The 20204-nt window shown below is 47.2% G+C and overlaps 1 protein-coding gene and 1 non-coding gene across 3 annotated transcripts in view; one reads left to right on the top strand and one right to left on the bottom strand.

The window, feature by feature from the left end:
* The first annotated feature begins 1922 nt into the window (after window positions 1-1922).
* On the top strand, window positions 1923-1989 carry TRNAT-AGU (transfer RNA threonine (anticodon AGU)). The gene has a single exon. It is a non-coding gene; the product is annotated as a tRNA-Thr (tRNA).
* A 7967-nt stretch (window positions 1990-9956) lies between these two features.
* The window catches only part of TASP1 (taspase 1), a 112548-nt gene continuing 102300 nt past the window's right edge, over window positions 9957-20204 (bottom strand). For both annotated transcript variants that reach the window (XM_060230890.1, XM_060230881.1), the window contains exon 14: window positions 9957-10978. In XM_060230890.1, coding sequence (XP_060086873.1) covers window positions 10886-10978 — 93 coding nt within the window. In that variant the 3' untranslated portion in view covers window positions 9957-10885. The remainder of the gene's footprint in view (window positions 10979-20204) is intronic.

The raw sequence follows: 20204 nt of genomic DNA, 5'->3' as shown, positions 1-20204 counted from the left end.
ACGCTTTCCACTTAAAGAATGAGGTAAAACCCACGTTTCCGTTTGGATCAAAGTTTGCAAATCGATTTTACGTTCCCTCCGTGGAAGATGCGGGAGGCGCTGGGACGCTTGTAATTCTGATTCAGTCCTGCTGCAATTAAAGCGAGTCTATTTTTAAAAGGCAGGAGGGAAAGAATATGGGAAACGTATATCTGAAACTCTCCCGGATCCAAACAAATTAGCCCTCTGATTCTTGCCTCCGTCAACGTTGGTTTCGTTGTAACTTGCAAGACTTTCTCTCCGAATGCGACGGCTCCAGGGAAAAGCTCAGTCACAGGGTATTTAAACATATTCTTGCATTGGTTAGGCTTTAACAGGAGCAAAGTCGTATGGAATACAGGGAGTGCGTGAAGATGTTCTCTATTTAGCCCTGAGCACAAACGCATCCCCACTTTCTGCCCCACCACTCTGATGGTTGTACTGATGGATGAAACCAACAGGAACGATACTGATAAAAAGAGGCCTTATGCTTGAACAGGAATTTTCTTCCCCCTTGGGGAGGGGCTGTCAGAGAGCCAGTTTGGTGCAGTGGTTAAATGCGTGGACTCTTATCTGAGAGAACCGGGTTTGGTTCCCCACTCCTCCACTTGCAGCTGCTGGAATGGCCTTGGGTTAGCCATAGCTCTCACGGAACTGTCCTTGAAAGGGCAACTTCTGGGAGAGCCCTCTCAGCCCCACCTACCTCACAAGGTGTCTGTTGTGGGGAAGGAAGATAAAGAAGATTGTAATCTGCTCTGAGACTCTGAGATTTGGAATGTAGGGTGGGGTAAAAATCCAATATCTACATCATCTTCTGGAGAGCCAGTTTGGTGTAGTGGTTAAGTGCGCGGACTCTTATCTGGGAGAACTGGGTTTGATTCCCCACTCCTCCACTTGCACCTGCTGGAATGGCCTTGGGTCAGCCATAGCTCTCTTATCTGGGAGAACTGGGTTTGATTCCCCACTCCTCCACTTGCACCTGCTGGAATGGCCTTGGGTCAGCCATAGCTCTGGCAGAGGTTGTCCTTGAAAGGGCAGCTGCTGTGAGAGCCCTCTCCAGTCCCACCCACCTCACAGGGCGTCTGTTGTGGGGGAGGAAGGGAAAGGAGATTGTGAGCCGCTCTGAGACTCTTTGGAGTGGAGGGCGGGATATAAATCCAGTATCATCTTCTTCTTCTTCTTCTTCTTCTTCCACTTCCAGTGACAGTGAGCTCACCACCTCCCTTGGTTGCTGATTCCATCCCATTCATCCTCGTTGTTCTCCTCTGACCTGCTGCATTCTGTCGACATCCTTCCTGAACTGCACACAAGACCCCAGGGGCAGCCTGACCAATGCAGTGTACAGCAGGACTAGGACACCTTGCCATTTGGATGTTGTGCCTCTGTTGATACACCCCAAGATGGCATTTGCCTTTTTTGCCGCTGCATCACACTGGCTGCTCAGATGTAACGTACGGTCCCACCCGTACCCCAAGATCTTGTTCGCATATGCTGCTACCCAGAAGTATATCCCTCATCCAGTATGCATGTTCCTCATTTGTGATACCCAGAAGTAAAACTCGGCACCTACCCTTGTTAAATTACATCTTGTTCACTTCCGCCCAGTGGAAATGCTACGTCAAGGAGGTCTGTGTCCCAAGGGGAGGGATGGTGGCTCAGTGGTAGAGCATCTGCATGGTAAGCAGAAGGTCCTAGGTTCAATCCCTGGAATCTCCAACTAAAAACGGCCCTGGCAAATAGGTGTGAAAAACCTCGAGACTCTGGAGAGCCGCTGCCAGTCTGAGTAGACAATACTGATTTTGATGGACTGAGGGTCTGATTCAGTATAAGGCACCTTCATATGTTCATATCAAGGTGTACTAGGAAGGTTTGTAGAAGCTGACCCAGCTTTTTAGGGGAGGGACGGTGGCTCAGTGGTAGAGCATCTGCTTAGTAAGCAGAAGGTCCCAGGTTCAATCCCTGGCATCTCCAAAAAGGGTCCAGGCAAGTAGGTGTGAAAATCCTCAGCTTGAGACCCTGGAGAGCACGGGAGGGATGGTGGCTCAGTGGTAGAGCATCTGCTTGGGAAGCAGAAGGTCCCAGGTTCAGTCCCCGGCATCTCCAAAAAAGGGTCCAGGCAAGTAGGCGTGAAAAACCTCAGCTTGAGACCCTGGAGAGCACGGGAGGGATGGTGGCTAAGTGGTAGAGCATCTGCTTGGGAAGCAGAAGGTCCCAGGTTCAATCCCTGGCATCTCCAAAAAAGGGTCCAGGCAAATAGGTGTGAAAAACCTCAGCTTGAGACCCTGGAGAGCCGCTGCCAGTCTGAGAAGACAATACTAACTTTGATGGACCAAGGGTCTGATTCAGTATAAGGCAGATTCATATGTTCATATATGTATAGTCGCGTTCTCATGACATGTATACACCAAGACCACCAACCCATTAAATCCAGAGCAAATGGCTTTTCGAACACAGCCTGGTTCAGAGATCCTTCCTGCCAACCAGCTGCCCATTTTTGGTCAGCATCCTGCAATGAACCAAAAGGAAAAGTGGCACGTATGGTTATGGGGGTGGGGAAGAAGACGAAAGCGGCAGAAAAAAAATGCAGAGGGAACCGAAACAACTATGCAGGAAAGAATAAGCGGCATATTGTCTTATATTCTAAGTGCATTTCGAGGTACCTATTTCCACAAGAAAATCTTTTTCAATGAAAAGAAACCATTTTTAAAATCAGCAACTTGTAGGTCAATAAAGAAAAAAATAAAGTTTAAGCCAAAAGGAGATTGGTTTATAAAAATATAAAGTTTTATTGCAGCAAAACGTTTGTGAAACACAATCCACCTCCTCAGCAGGGGCATAGCCAGAATATTTTGGTTGGTGGGGCATTAGGAAATCCAGTTTGGTGTAGTGGTTAAGTGCGTGGACTCTTATCTGGGAGAACCGGGTTTGATGCCCCACTCCTCCACTTGCACCTGCTGACGTGACCTTGAGTCCACAGGTTCTTGCAGAGCTGTTCCTCTCAAGAGCAGTTTCTGTCAGAGTTCTCTCAGCTCCATCTGCCTCCCAGGGTGTTTGTTGTGGGGAGGGGAAGGAAAAGGAGATTGTAAGTCGCTCTGAGACTCCTTTGGGTAGTGAAAGGCGGGGTATAAATCCAATCTCTTTTTTCTTCTCTTCTCTAGATGAGGCTAAATGCTAAAATGCATCATTTGTCCAGGTACATTTTCAACAAGCGAGCAATGTTTCTTTAAAAAAATCTCCTGTGGGGTGAAGCTGTACAGTCTGGAGAAAATTTTACCTTGATTCTGGTTATATGAACTGGCCCTAAATGAAGTTGCAAAAGAAGCTATCCATCCGCTATACAGAATACCTTGCCATCCTCTGAAAATACCATTTACAGGATTCCTGCTATATATGTATAACTTCTGTGGATCCTTCATACCAGACAAAATACACCTCAAAATCAAGCCCCTGAAGTTTCTCCCCAAAATCCCTACACGACCCCAGCTGGAACGTCTTAACTGCTGTATTCATCCACATTGTAAACAATTCAATATTAAACTCCAGGTTTCTCTTAGCGTTGTCCCATTTTAATCATGTCGACGGTATTGCTCAAAATGCAATAGTACGCAGAGCGCAGCCGGTCTCGTCGTCGAGTAGAAGAAAGGTGGATATTACGGCTCCAACTTGTCTGCGGCAAAATAAGCCTAACTAGTGTTAATTGTGTGTTTGATTAAACATAAAGCAAGAGTCGACCAGTAATTTGTATTTATGTGCACTTCGTCTATGACGCTTCCTTTATCATTTCAGCCATCAAGTATATAATTTCTCCTTGGACTGTATCAGTCGCTGCCTACAGCCAAACGTTCTGCGGTGCCAGGGACTCGCTTCTGTTGAACTTCACTTATCTTTGATAACCCTGTCTTGTTTCTAAAATTAAAAGGCATGCTCTCCGGGGTCCATTTCTTCGTGGAAGCAAAGCCAACGGCAATTTACCACATACTTTGAGTTGGAACGGGAAGTGAAGAAGCTTGGCCTGTGCATTTAACTTCAGCTCCGTACCCCCATTTAGCATCCTGAAAGTAGGCATGAAATCTGCACCGGCTGCAAAGAAGTCAGCAAGATCTTAGGCGTTAAAAGTGACGCTCTGCGGATAAACTTTTACATTTCGAGAAGGCTGCATACGCCACTCTTTTCAGGCTAAAGCGGATTGCTTACTGGCTTCGGCTGGAGAGTCATTTTGATTACCAGTTTCAGGTCTTCTATGAACAGCCGAGACCACAAAGGACACACCAATGTACACCAGGGTTTTTTTTTAATCAGGACTCCTTTGCATTATTAAGCCACACACCCTGATGCAGCCAATCCTCCTGGAGCTTAGAGTAGGCCCTGTAAGAAAAGCCCTGTATGCTCTTGGAGGATCGGCTACATCAGGGGTGTGTGGCCTAATATGCAAAGGAGTTCCTGCTACAAAAGAAAAGCCCTGGACACTACTAAGTCTAGATTAGGTTAACTTCACTCTGTCTCAACTTGTCTTCTGTGTATCGTTTACACTGCTTAAATTGTTGGTGCTCAGCCTTTTGCATCTTACCAGTCATTCTACTGAAGAACCCAGGTGATATTGTCATAGTTACAAAAAGCCTACTTTTCCCAGGAAGAACATTTAGACGTTTGCAGGTATACTGTTATTGTATTTGTCATCTACATTAAGTTTTAAGGGCATAAACTATTGCAGAAGCACTATGAATAATCTTAGGCAAGTTGGGTCAGCAGGGAATACCACATACCGGTGTTCCCTCTAAGCGAAGTTAGTGTGAGCTAGCTTACAGGTTTTTTTAGCCCCCCCAGTTCACACATTTTTGTCCTAGCTCAGGAAAGATGGTCCCAGAGCAAACTAATTTATGTCGTAGCTCGTAACTTTAATGCGCAAGAAGCCACATACTGAGCTGCAGCCGATGTGAAATTGCTGCGGGAGACGCTCTGCGTCCCTCTTTTTTGAAAATTGTGTAAAGAATCTATATCATTGAATCAATATTGGTCCCAGGTCTGATGAAGACTGGAAAGAAACAAGTACTTAACCGATTGGCTTGTCACCACACTACTTTGGGACTTGAATATACATGTTTTGGACATTTGGATTGATTTCTATATACTTAGTAAATAGGTCACAAGCTTGCATTTTTTGTTGCGTAACTTTAATGCCAGCAGCTCACAAGGAAGATTTTTTGCTCACAAGACTCCATAGCTTAGAGGGACTATTGCATGACACTGCACAAGAAGTGAGAAATACTGAGTTGTGTCCCACGGGTGATACGTGTCTCACCAGGTGAGAACAAATGGGTTAGATGATACTGGACAGAGATCAAACCACCACCAAATGTATTTTGTTGACCTTCAGTAATATGTTAGGTAGTTCCCTTTTTTTTTGTAGCAGGAATTGCTTTGCATATTAGGCCACACACCCCTGATGCAGCCAATCCTCCCAAGAGTTTGCAAAAAGGCGCCTTGCAAGCTCTTGGAGGATTGGCTACATCAGGGCTGTGTGGCCTAATATGCGAAGCAGCTCCTGCTACAAAAAAAGCCCTGGGTGGTTCGGATAGACGACGATTCCCAGACAAAGGGGTGGGATGGTAGGTGGTAGCTGCCGTCTTTGAAAAGTGGTATGTCTTGAAGCTCCATCTTATAGTTCACCTATGAAAGCGTCCCTTCCTTTTTGGCCCAACCAAAAGGTGCATCTTGGGTTGCATCCAAAGTATCATTAGGAAAACGTGCAGAAAGGAGACTTTCCCACCTCAAGCCCCCTCGTTCAACCCGCTAAGCCCCACCCTATTCTGTTATTGGAGGCCAGGAAACCACCACAGAGAGTGCAGTGGGAGGCAGGAATCGGCAGATATAACCCCCTCCCCCATAGAGCCCCGTGGCGCAGAGTGGTAAAGCTGCAGTACTGCAGTCGGAGCCTCTGCTCACGACCTGAGTTCGATCCCGACGGAAGCTGGGTTCAGGTAGCCAGCTCCAGGTTGACTCAGCCTTCCATCTTTCCGAGGTCGGTCAAATGAGGACCCAGCTTGCTGGGGGGAAAGTGTAGATGACTGGGGAAGGCAAGGGCAAACCACCCCGTAAAATGTCTGCCGTGAAAACGTTGTGAAAGCGACGTCACCCCAGAGTCGGAAAACGACTGGTGCTTGCACAGGGGACTAACTTTATCTCTTTTTTTAACCTTTAACCCCCTCCCCCACCAACAAAAATGCAGCTCTGAGGGATCCCTGGCCCCCTGACGATTCCCTTGATGACCTAGTGGAGGCCTGGCAAGGCCGGCTATCCAGGGCTATCAATGAGATCGCACCTCGTCGCCCTCGTGTGAGGCTGGCTCCATGGTTGGAGCTACGTCAGCTGAAGCAAGGGCTCAGACGACTAGAGAGGCAGTGGCGGCACACTCGGGACGAAGCGACGAGAACATCTTATAGAACGTTTATGAAGTCTTATGAGATGGCAGTCAAGGCCGCAAAGAAAGAGTACTTTGCAGCCAAGATTGCATCTGCAAATTCGCGCCCGGCACAATTGTTTAGAATAATTGGAAATCTTACTACATTGCCACAAGGCAAACCAAATGTTAGGGAATTAGAGATAGGCTGTGAGGCTCTTGCGAAATATTTTGCAGATAAAATCACGTCGCTCCGCCAAGACCTGCCTATCACATTGGATACAGTACGGGAACTTGAGGCTCCATGCCTGTCTTCTGGTTCAGTGTTGGAACACTTCGACCCGCTCAGCCTGGAGGAAGTCGACGGAATTCTCTCTGTTGCACGCCCAACAACTTGTGATTTGGACCCTTGCCCCTCCTGGCTGATTAAATCTTGCCAGAGGGAGCTTAGATGTCCTTTACGGGACATCATAAATAGATCCCTCCTGGAGGGATGTTTTCCAACACCCCTGAAAGAGGCCTTGGTCCGTCCCCTCCTGAAAAAATGTACAGCAGACCCGGCCGAATTGGCAAATTATCGACCGGTCTCTAATTTACCGTTTTTATGTAAAATTGAGAGGGAGGTGGCATTGCAACTACAGAGTTTTCTGGATGACGCTTTCGTCCTAGACCCTTGCCAGTCCGGCTTTCGCCCGGGCCATGGGACGGAGGCAGTGCCGGTCGCCTTGGTAGATGACCTCCAGCGGCAACTGGATTGAGGTAGCATGGCGATGTTGATGCTGTTAGATCTGTCGGCGGCGTTCGATACAGTCGACCATCAGCTACTGACCCGCCGCCTCGCCGACATAGCGGTCAGGGGGTTGGCCTTACAATGGCTTTCCTCCTTCCTCAAGGGTCGGGGACAAAGGGTGGCAATTGGGGGCGAGCTGTCCCAGAGGCGCACACTAGACTGTGGTGTGCCCCAGGGAGCAGTTCTCTCCTCGATGTTATTTAACATCTACATGCGCCCCCTTGCCCAGAGGTTCGGGCTTGGCTGTCATCAATATGCAGATGACACCCAGCTCTATCTGCTAATGGACGGCCGGCCTGACTATGTCCCAGGGAATTTGGACCGGGCACTGCAGGCCATGGCAACCTGGCTTAGGCTGAGTGAGCTGAAGCTGAACCCAACGAAGACAGAGGTCCTTTGCATGGGCCGCGGCGCTCTAGGGAGGGAAATACCTCTCCCGGTTTTTGACGCCAAGTCAGGAGCTTGGCGCCAAGTCAGGAGCTTGGGAGTTCTACTGGAGCCTTCATTATCAATGGAGGCCCAGATAGCAGCCACTGCCAAGTCGGCGTTTTTTCATCTGAAGCGGGCAAGGCAGTTGGCCCCTTTCCTGGAGCGTCGGGACCTAGCAACAGTGATTCATGCGACGGTCACCTCAAGATTGGACTACTGTAATGCCTTCTACATGGGGCTGCCTTTGTGTCGAACCCGGAAGCTGCAGCTGGTGCAGAACGCGGCGGCTAGGCTGTTACTAGGACTCCCAAAGTGGGAGCACATACAGCCAGGGCTGCACGAACTGCACTGGCTGCCAGTTACATACCGGGTTCGCTACAAAGTGCTAGTTATTACCTTTAAAGCCCTATATGGTCGAGGACCTGCCTACCTGACGGACCGTCTCTCCCCATATGAGCCCCAGAGAGCACTGAGGTCAGCGGGGAAGAACAAGCTGACTATCCCTGGGCCAAAGGAGGCGAGATTGCAGAACACCCGCGCACGGGCCTTCTCCATCGCAGCTCCATGCCTATGGAACCAGCTCCCGGAAGAAGTGCGGGCCCCACGGAGCCTTGACCAATTCCGCAGGGCCTGCAAGACCATCCTCTTTAGGTTGGCCTTTGCAGACTGCTGATCAAGGATCGCTGATTAATGGATCCACCAAAGTGATTTTACCTCAGTGATCTTCGCCATCACACAAACTGACAGAATAGCGCCAGGAACATCATTGTTATTGTTATTGTTAATCTATGTTAAATGTGAATTAGTATGGTTCTAAGATAATGTTGATTTTAAAGCTTTGTATAACTATTGCTGTATAACTATTATATAGATGTTGTTAGCCGCCCTGAGCCTGCCTTGGCGGGGAGGGCGGGATATAAATAAAATTTTATTATTATTATTATTATTATTATTATTATTATTATTATTATTATTAGTTCTGCCTGATTATACCACAAACAGGTCAAACCATAAGAAAAAGAATAAATGGACACAAACAGGCCTCATTTTGGGCAGGAGCTCACAGGAGCAGAGCTCCAGAACCAATAAATTTTATTGTGCTCTCTGTCTTTCTTAACCCTCCCCCCCTCCCCCCCCCAAGAAAAACTTGCTTCTGGGCTCCACGGTTCATCCCCCCTTTAAGAATTTCGCAGAACTAAGATCTGACAAACTTTCTAATATTCCCCCCCCCCACAAAAAATGAGAAAAGAGTCAACACATATGAAGCAGACAGAAATCTTCATCATGCCACTGCGGCCACATAAGAGAAAGTAATTTAAAAGTATGATGGGAGTAAGGTTCTATTATGACCAGGAGTAGAATTCTAGCAGGAGCGCCTTTGAATATTAGGCCACGGACCCCTAATGTAGCCAATCCTCCAAGAGCTTACAAAAAAGAGCCTTGTAAACTCACGAAGGATTGGCTACATCAGGGGGTGTGGCCTAACATGCAAAGGATCTCCTGCTAAAATTCCACCCCTGATCATGACAATTATAATTCAAGAAGTATTTTAAGACAGGTGCTGAGCTGACATAATTTAGTGCACCTTGTGGTGATGTCAGAGGTATGTGGGACATGCAAATGAGTTGTGCTAATGAGCTCTGGCACCTCTTTTTCTACAAAATGACCGTTGGACACAAATCTGACATCAAGAATCATTGACTTCAATGGACTTAGAAGGGTGAAAGTGTGCTTAGGAAGGCTGTACATTTAAGAAGATAAGAAGAAGATATTGGATTTATATCCCACCCTCCACTCTGAGTCTCAGAGCGGCTCACAATCTCCTTTATCTTCCTCTCCCACAACAGACACCCTGTGAGGTGGGTGGGGCTGAGAGAGCTCTGACAGAAGTTGCCCTTTCAAGGACAATTCCTACAAGAGAGCTGTGGCTGACTCAAGGCCATTCCAGCAGGTGCAAGCGGAGGAGTGGGGAATCAAACCCCGTTTTCCCAGATAAGAGTCTTAGCCCTTTCAAGGACAACCTCTGCCAGAGCTATGGCTGACCCAAGGCCATTCCAGCAGGTGCAAGTGGAGGAGTGGGGAATCAAACCCGGTTCTCCCAGATAAGAGTCTGCACACGTAACTACGCCAAACTGGCTCTCTGAATTGTGAAGTATCATGAGTCTGGGCTCTATACTTAGTTTTAAAAGACCACTTAATATGTCTCCTTGCATAATATGCAAATATAGTTGCAAACCACTACACACATTTGCAACAAATGTGAAATACAAAGAAGAAGGAAAAAAAACACCAGAATTTAGGATCCTTGATATACACATTGCATTATTCATCCAGCAATAGCGTGTTTATTTCGGCACCATTCTCTCAAAAATATATTTAAACCAAAGAATAATATTGACTTTTTCCATAAACTTTCTTCTTATTTACATTCCAATATCCCATTATACACAAAGTAAAAGACTTTTATGACTGCACGTTATCTTTACAGAGCCATTCATAATACGTAACAGCTTGAAGCTATGGAACATTGAAGCTGCAAAAGTACCACCAACTAATTATAAAGCAAAAAAAAATAAAATTAAAAGGCCAGGTCATAACTAAATTGTTTCACTGAAACCAACCGCTTTGTCCAAAAACACAAACAAAAAAAACACTTTTAAAAAAGTAGTTTGGGAAAGAAAAATGTGTTTTACAGTGCAATCCTAAAGAGAGCTACACCACTCTAAGCCTATTCATTTTAATGGGCTTAGACTGGAGTAAATCTCTTTAGGATTGTACTATTAGTTGCTGCTGGCCCCTCCAAAACCGTAAAATAACAAAAAGCACGTTCGATCACTTGTGTATTCCACCTCGCTCGGAAGTTTGCATTTCCCCCAAAGGTAAAAGCAACATCGACGACCGCACATTTTAAAAACCATTTCCCCTGATCTCAGGGCACCGTCGTCTTATATGCTCACCGATTAAGACATAAAAATATTTTCTTAAACGTTTAAATTATCCCTACCAGCCAGGCAAAGCAGTAATCGATTCCACCGATAAGACGAATTTGCATACATTCACATGGAGGTGTTAGGATATAAAGCTAAAGCAGCACATGGTTCAAAGGTAAGGGCGCACGTGGGTTGCAATAAGGAGTATAAAACGAGAGTGAAATCCTCGACATCTGTTAAAACACACCAAAAAAGGAGCTTATTATACAAAACGGCATTGCGTGCGCTCTCTCTCTCTCGGTTGCGCAGGTGAAGTACGCCTCAGCTCGCCGGGCTCTCCAGCCGACATACCCCTCCTTCGATTGCCACGGACTGCCCTGCCACGGCTCCCGGCGGAAGTCTTGAAATGTGAGTCTGTGGGGGGAAATTGGGAGAATTTAAGAGAAAGGAGGAGGATAGAGTTCCCGTTAACATAGCGGTCCTCGTTCTGTGGATCATAGACCGTCGCGTTCACAACTGCCGTCCACCAAAAGAGCCACCTTTTCTTTCATTCCTGGAGTGAGCCCTGCACTTCGGAAAGGCTCACCGCTTAACTGTTCCTCTGGTGGTGGCCTTTTCAAAGTGGGAACCAACGGCAAGTCACAGTTCCTCCCCAAAAAGAACGTGGGACAGGTGCCATGTTGAGGAATGCTACTTTGAAGAGAACATAAGAGAAGCCATGTTTGGATCAGGTCAGTGGCCCATCCAGCCAACGTTATGTCACACAGGGGCCAAAAACCCAGGTGTCATCAAGAGGCCCACCGGTGGAGCCAGAACTCCAGAAACTCTCACACTGTCCCCCCCCAGCACCAAGAATACAGAGCATCACTGCCCCAAACTTAAGAACATAAGAGAAGCCATGTTGGGTTAGGCCACTGGCCCATCCAGTCCAACACTGTCACACAGTAGCCAAAAAACCCAGGCGCCATCAGGAGGTCCACCAGTGGGGCCAGGACACTAGAAGCCCTCCCACTGTGCCCCCCCCCCCCCAAGCACCAAGAATACAAAGCATCACTGCCTCAGACATAAGAACATAAGAGAAGCCATGTTGGATCAGGCCAATGGCCCATCCAGTCCAACACTCTGTGTCACCACCCCAGAACCACTAATTTTGGAACGGGCGTTGAAAGACCTGAGTCAGATTGAGGTGACAAAAGAGGAGGTCCTACAACTGATAGACGAATTAAAAACTAATGTCACCGGGTCCGGATGGCATACATCCAAGAGTTCTGAAAGAACTCAAAGTTGAACTTGTGGATCTTCTAACAAAAATCTGTAATCTTTCATTGAACTCTGCCTCCGTTCCTGAGGACTGGAAGGTAGCAAATGTCACCCCCATCTTTAAAAAGGGTTCCAGAGGAGATCCAGGTAATTACAGGCCAGTCAGTCTGACTTCAATACCGGGAAAGTTGGTAGAAACCCTTATCAAGGACAGAATGAGTAGGCACATTGATGAACACGGGTTATTGAGGAAGACTCAGCATGGGTTCTGCAAGGGAAGATCTTGCCTCACTAACCTGTTGCATTTCTTTGAGGGGGTGAACAAACATGTGGACAAAGGAGACCCGATAGATGTTGTTTACCTTGACTTCCAGAAAGCTTTTGATAAAGTTCCTCATCAAAGGCTCCTTAGAAAGCTTGAGAGTCATGGAGTAAAAGGACAGGTCCTCTTGTGGATCAAAAACTGGCTGAGTAATAGGAAGCAGAGAGTGAGTATAAATGGGCAGACTTCGCAGTGGAGGACGGTAAGCAGTGGGGTGCCACAGGGCTCGGTACTGGGTTCCATGCTCTTTAACTTGTTCATAAATGATTTAGAGTTGGGAGTGAGCAGTGAAGTGGCCAAGTTTGCGGATGACACTAAATTGTTCAGGGTGGTGAGAACCAGAGAGGATTGTGAGGAACTCCAAAGGGATCTGTTGAGGCTGGGTGAGTGGGCGTCGACGTGGCAGATGCGGTTCAATGTGGCCAAGTGCAAAGTAATGCACATTGGGGCCAAGAATCCCAGCTACAAATACAAGTTGATGGGGTGTGAACTGGCAGAGACTGACCAAGAGAGAGATCTAGGGGTCATGGTAGATAACTCACTGAAAATGTCAAGACAGTGTGCGTTTGCAATAAAAAAGGCCAACTCCATGCTGGGAATTATTAGGAAGGGAATTGAAAACAAATCAGCCAGTATCATAATGCCCCTGTATAAATCGATGGTGCGGTCTCATTTTGAGTACTGTGTGCAGTTCTGCTCGCCGCGCCTCAAAAAGGATATTATAGCATTGGAGAAAGTCCAGAAAAGGGCAACTAGAATGATTAAAGGGCTGGAGAACTTTCCTTATGAAGAAAGGTTGAAACGCTTGGGACTCTTTAGCTTGGAGAAACATCGACTGCGGGGTGACATGATAGAGGTTTACAAGATAATGCATGGTATGGAGAAAGTAGAGAAAGAAGTCCTTTTCTCCCTTTCTCACAATACAAGAACTCGTGGGCATTCGATGAAATTGCTGAGCAGACAGGTTAAAACGGATAAAAGGAAGTCCTTCTTCACCCAAAGGGTGATTAACATGTGGAATTCACTGCCACAGGAGGTGGTGGCGGCCACAAGCATAGCCACCTTCAAGAGGGGTTTAGATAAAAATATGGAGCAGAGGTCCATCAGTGGCTATTAGCCACAGCGTCTGTGTATATATAAAAATTTTTGCCACTGTGTGACACAGAGTGTTGGACTGGATGGGCCGTTGGCCTGATCCAACATGGCTTCTCTTATGTTCTTATGTCACATAAGAACATAAGAGAAGCCATGTTGGATCAGGCCAGTGGCCCATCCAGTCCAACACTCTGTGTCACATAAGAACATAAGAGAAGCCATGTTGGATCAGGCCAATGGTCCATCCATTCCAACACTGTGTGTCACATAAGAGAAGCCATGTTGGATCAGGCCAATGGCCCGTCCAGTCCAACACTTGGTTTCACATAAGAACATAAGAGGAGCCACGTTGGATCAGGCCAATGGCCCATCCAGTCCAACACTCTGTGTCACATAAGAGCATAAGAGAAGCCATGTTGGATCAGGCCAATGGCCCATCCAGTCCAACACTCGGTGTCACATAAGAACATAAGAGAAGCCATGTTGGATAAGGCCAATGGCCCATCCAGTCCAACACTCTGTGTCACACAGTGGCCCAAAAACCCAGGTGCCATCAGGAGATCCATCAGTGGGGCCAGGACACTAGAAGTCTTCACACTGTTGCCCCTCCCAAGCAATTACAAATCCAGAGCATCACTTGAGAAATACAAGACAAATCCAGAGCATCACTGCCCCAGACAGAGTGTTCCATCTATACCCTGTGGCTAATAACCACGGACGGACCTCTGCTTCATCACGTTTCATTATGGAGTGACACATCCCATCCTGGAAAAAAATTCAAGGTAGGGGTGGTGTTGCTAAGACTGTGCTTAGTTTCACAGCACAATTGGATTTGCAGGACAGAATGCCACTGAACTGACAAAATCTGTTCTATCGCTTTAAAGCTGGGATCGATATCGAGACAAAGAATTTTTTGTTCATGTATTTATTTATCGGCAATGGTTTTAACGAGATAACGTCCAACGGGTCGTGGCGAGCATCCAAGGCTCTGCACGACGTTTCCCGAGCGAGATCCGACTCCTGGAAATCTCTGAGATAGTTCTATGCGCCAAAAAGGAACACTGCCTTGTGGACTGAAGTCACAAACACTGTTGAAACAACACGCTAATAAAAAGTGGGCTGCAGGAACGAAAAGTGCATTCCGGCAAGTCCTACTCCCAACTCCTCCCTCTGTCCCGCACTTTCTTACATCGGCTTACAAAAACGCAGACGTTTATAGCATAAGAACAAAACAATTCTGGACAAACGAAACCCAGCGCGTTTCCGAAGGCTAGCAGAACGACAACAAACGAGAAACCAGAAAGAGAAGAAAAGCATGGTATTTTATATACCAAAAAGTGCTTTTTAAAAAAAAAAAAAAAAGACATGCATAAACATCAGCAAACAAAGAGGACAGAAAACAAACAAAAACATCTTGCATTTGAAGAATTTCAGAGAATTCTGCCGAGGATCTTAAATGTTCGGTTTGGCAAACTGTTCGCAATGGCAACATTTGCTTCATCGACCCAACACTTAATCTACTGCATTTGTAGCACACAGACATAAAACCTGTTGGATTGCAGTAGCCAACCGTGCCGTAACCTAAAGGGAGTGGAGATATATGGTCTCTGGAAGGGAATTCCCAAGATCAATACTTCATTTGTTATGCTTTTGAAAAAAATACACCTCATTTCGATGGCCTTCAAAAAGGTGCTTTTTTTACATGGGTTTGTTGCTGTTTATTATTGTTGGATCTGGTCCCATACCACTTTGGTTTATCTCCTGGTTTCGGCATGCATTTCTCCCTTTAAATTTCACTCCTCCCTCTTCCCCCAGTTCTTTTGAGACCACTTTCATCAAAGAAGGAGAAGAAGAAAATTTTGTGTTGCCTTTTTTCTAGTACGTCATGTTTCTATTGGTTTTCTTTATCCCGCTCACCTCCAGTCCACTTTTTAATGACTGGACTACTGTCATCATTCAACCTCTCCTTCCCCGACAAGTGGTTTCAAATTTTAAAAAGCCCTAAAACAGTGATATGATGCTGTAGTGTTGCAACAATATTTTCAGCGGTTTCTCTGAATTCCTAGCTTTCATATATATATTTTTTTTAAAGTAAGTCTCTATCCCCTTCACTCATGGAAATCTAAGGAAAAGTCATTATCTCCACAAGAGAAAGAGTTAGAGATTCTGTTTAAAAATGAAAGCTTGGAATTCAGAGAACCTGCTGAAACTCTTGTTTCGACACTATAGCATTGTATCGTTATTTTAGGGCCGTTTCTGACACCAATGGTGACAGCGCCCCTCTCTTGAAAATCCTCATTGTTTAAGCCATGTATGGAAGAAATTAAACTGACTCCACGATGGTGAAAATGCATAGGAGGGACCGGCGTGCAGAAGGAGCCTGCCCAAATCAATTCCAGTGCTTGTGGATTGACTCCCAAGTCAAATCAGGAGTAACTCGGGCACGTGGAAAAGGTCAAGCGTAATTAGGATCAAACCGACAGTGATTCAAGCTTGGACCGAGCTGAATCAGCGGCGCGGTTTATGATCCGTCACATCCTGTAAAAAGGTTGGACTGTGTTTCTCCTGCGTTTCTTAAATGCCATGTCACGTATTTAAGAACACACACACAAAAAAGCCCACCCCACAATAACAAGCGCTTGCATTCCTACCACCCACGCACAAACCCACAACGAAACTGCACTGCAATTGTGTTCTATCAGGGGCTCCTCTGACGGCTCTCTATAATCTCCGAGAACAGAATCAAACCTCTCTGTACTTGTCTATTTCAGTGTTGTTTTCAAAGGGACGCAGGGCTAATTTTAGGAAGACAACACAAACGGCACGGACAGGAGTTGTGCTGCGTGGAGGCCCAAAATAACATTTCCCGAGGCAAATGGGTTGTTTCCTACCAACCAATCAATTCCCCACCTTCCTCTTCAAATGTGTATTTTAAGACAGACTAAATACGGCTGGTGGAAAAGAGAGAGGCGTTCGAAGCTCGGCGAGCGACTATTTTTTAACCGGAGATTTGATCCGGAGCCACGTAGAGCCAAATGGCTCACCTACAACTCTATTTAGACTTCCCAAGAAGGGTAAACTGGCAGTTCAGACAGCTCATGATGTTAGAAAGGTTGTCAACTATCAACAGAACATGCAGCGGGCACACGAAGACCTGCAGAGAACAAGTCTCACCAAAAAAAAGCACGCTGTTCTTGCAGGCAAACGTCCGTTTTTTTAAAAGAAGGAAATATCCATCCACAAGCTCTCGCAGAGCAATTTGTCCTTTTTCGACTGCGTCTTTCAGAAGTGAGAAGACGGCAGCAGCTGGTGCCAGCTGGTACTGCACACTAAGCAAACTGCACAGAATGAGCTGCGATGCAAAATATTTTGTTAAGGGCAGGCGTCTTGCCAAGTCTCCAAACTAAAGCCTGGCTGAAAGGTAACAGAGCCTGGAGAAACGTCGACTGCGGGGTGACATGATAGAGGTTTACAAGATTATGCGTGGGATGGAGAAAGTAGAGAAAGAAGTACTTTTCTCCCTTTCTCACAATACAAGAATTCGTGGGCATTCGATGAAATTGCTGAGCAGACAGGTTAAAACGGATAAAAGGAAGTCCTTCTTCACCCAAAGGGTGATTAACATGTGGAATTCACTGCCACAGGAGGTGGTGGCAGCCACAAGCATAGCCACCTTCAAGAGGGGGTTAGATAAAAATATGGAGCAGAGGTCCATCAGTGGCTATTAGCCACAGTGTGTGTGTGTGTATATATATATATATTTTTGGCCGCTGTGTGACACAGAATGTTGGACTGGATGGGCCATTGGCCCGATCTAACATGGCTTCTCTTATATTCTTATGTTCTTAGAGGACCAGAATTCAGTTCTAAAAGAATCCAACACTGAACTGATGGGTGAACTGGGTTAAGATAATAGAGCCCGGCAGAACCAGAGACAAGTCGTTCATACCGGCTGCAGAGGGACTGAAAGGAAAATTTGATGATGATGATATTGGATTTATATCCCGCCCTCCGCTCAGAGTGGCTCACAATCGCCTTTATCTTCTTCCCCCACAACAGACATCCTGTGAGGCAGGTGGCGCTGAGAGAGCTCTCCCGGAAGCTGCCCTTTCAAGGACAACTCTGCGAGAGTTATGGCTGACCCAAGGCCATTCCAGCAGCTGTAAGTGGAGGAGTGGGGGATCAAACCCAGTTCTCCGAGATATGAGTCCGCACACTTAACTACTACACCAAACTGGCTCTCAGATCTGGGGCTGCCAAAGAGATGACAAGGTCAGGCTAGCCCCTGGGCCATCCAGGTTAAGAAGGCCCCAACATTATGCAGTGTATTTCTTCTAAAAGCAAGGCAACTAGGCTAGTGACAATTCCTGGCAACACAAGCTCCCTAGGACATCACAGGCCCAGTCAACATCACAAAGCAGATGAGGCAGGCAAAGAGGCCAGAACTAGGGAAAGGGACCCCCCTGCCCCCTCCCACTAGCGACAGTCAATGAGGTGCCCTGGCAACACAAGCTCTCTATGACATTACAGGCCCTGTTGACATCACAAAGGAGATGAGGCAGGCAAGGAGGTCAGAAGGGAAAAGGACCCCCCTGCCCCCTCCCACAGCCAATGACACTCCCTGGCAACACAAGCTCTCTATGACATCACAGCCCCAGTTGACATCACAAAGGAGATGAGGCAGGCAAGGAGGTCAGAAGGGAAAAGGACCCCCCTGCCCCTCCCGCTAGCGACAGCCAATGGCACTCCCTGACAACACAAGCTCTCTATGACATCACAGCCCCAGTTGACATCACAAAGGAGATGAGGCAGGCAAGGAGGTCAGAAGGGAAAAGAACCCCCCTGCCCCTCCCGCTAGCGACAGCCAATGACACTCCCTGGCAACACAAGCTCTCTATGACATCACAGGCCTAGTTGTCATCACAAAGGAGATGAGGCAGGCAAGGAGGTCAGAAGGGAAAAGGACCCCCCTGCGCCCGCCCACTAGTGACAGCCAATGACACTCCCTGGCATCACAAGCTCTCTATGACATCACAGGCCCTGTTGACATCACAAAGGAGATGAGGCAGGCAAGGAGGTCAGAAGGGAAAAGGACCCCCCTGCCCCTCCCACTAGCGACAGCCAATGACACTCCCTGGCAACACAAGCTCTCTATGACATCACAGGCCCTGTTGACATCACAAAGGAGATGAGGCAGGCAAGGAGGTCAGAAGGGAAAAGGACCCCCCTGCCCTTCCCACTAGCGACAGCCAATGACACTCCCTGGCAACACAAGCTCTCTATGACATCACAGCCCCAGTTGACATCACAAAGGAGATGAGGCAGGCAAGGAGGTCAGAAGGGAAAAGGACCCCCCTGCGCCCGCCCACTAGCGACAGCCAATGACACTCCCTGGCAACACAAGCTCTCTGTGACATCACAGGCCCAGTCTAACTTCACAAAGGAGATGAGGCAGGCAAGGAGGTCAGAAGGGAAAAGGACACCCCTGCGCCCGCCCACTAGCGACAGCCAATGACACTCCCTGGCAACACAAGCTCTCTGTGACATCACAGGCCCAGTCTAACTTCACAAAGGAGAGGAGGCAGGCAAGGAGGTCAGAAGGTAAAAGGACAGCCAATCTAAGGAGGGCGGGATGAGGAGGAGTTCTTATGGTGGCCCTGTAGGCAAGAGGTGGTCTTCCATCGAAGTACTGACCCTGCTTAGTTTCTTAGGGTAGACGGGGCCATCTCTCGACATTCTAAGACTTCTCAAATTTAATTATCAACTCCCACAGGGGGATCAGATCAAAGAGCCTCTTTGTAGTAATGGATGAAAGGTGTTGTTTCTGAGTAGACTTCATACCCATAGAACATAGTCTGTACTAATTATTTGTCACTAAACTTTAGAGAAGCGTGCATGAAGTTGCTATTGACTTGACCCTTCTGATGCCTGCACAACTATTAATCCTACCAATCAAGACTGTTCCTGTTAAGAACATAAGAGAAGCCATGTTGGATCAGGCCAGTGGCCCATCCAGTCCAACACTCTGTGTCACACAGTGGCCAAAAAAACCAGGCGTCATCAGAAGGTCCATCAGTGGGGCCAGGAAACTATAAATCCTCCCACTGTTGCACCCCCCCAAGCACCAAGAAGACAGAGCATCACTGCCTCAGACATAACAACATAAGGGAAGCTACGTTGGATCAGGCCAATGGCCCATCCAGTCCAACACTCTGTGTCACACAGTGGCCAAAAAACCCAGGTGCCATCAGGAGGTTCATCAGTGGGGCCAGGACATAAAAACATAAGAGAAGCCATGTTGGATCAGGCCAATGGCCCATCCAGTCCAACACTCTGTGTCCCACAGTGGCCAAAAAACCCAGGTGCCATCAGGAGGTCCATCAGTGGGGCCAGGACACTAGAAGCCCTCCCACTGTGCTCCCCCCAAGCACGAAAAATACAGAGCATTACTGCCCCGGATGGAGAGTTCCAACAATACCCTGTGGCTAAAAATGGACCCCTGCTCCATATGTTTATCCAATCCCCTCCTGAAATTGTCTATGCTTGTAGCCGCCGCCACCTCCTATGGCAGTGAATTCCACGCATTCATCACCCTTTGGGTGAAGAAGGACTTCCTTTTATCCGTCCTAACTAGACTACTCAGCCCAAGAAGAAAAAAAAATTAGTTTGGTACACTTTATTCTCTGTTTTCTAGTTTCGTGCCCCGTTCGCCGCTTACGAGACAGCCTCGCCTCTGGAGAACAAAACGCTCTTCCTTTACGAGAACACCTCATTTCTTGAGCTGAGCCGTCGCGTGGGGCATTTACACACGCTCTTCGGAAAACATTAGAAGCCATCGGCTCCAAGGGGAAGAGGAGGGGAGAGAGATTAACTCAGCACAAGAGAGGCCACAAAGATAATTTAAAGTTCGCGGAGAAGAGCAGCTGTGTCCCTTGGCCCGCTGAAGGCTGCCAGTCTGAGAAT

The sequence above is a fragment of the Heteronotia binoei genome, chromosome 1 (assembly GCF_032191835.1).
Source record: "Heteronotia binoei isolate CCM8104 ecotype False Entrance Well chromosome 1, APGP_CSIRO_Hbin_v1, whole genome shotgun sequence".
NCBI classification, from domain to species: domain Eukaryota; kingdom Metazoa; phylum Chordata; class Lepidosauria; order Squamata; family Gekkonidae; genus Heteronotia; species Heteronotia binoei.
Note: the sequence above shows the minus strand (reverse complement) of the source record. Positions and strands in the feature narration are given on the sequence as shown.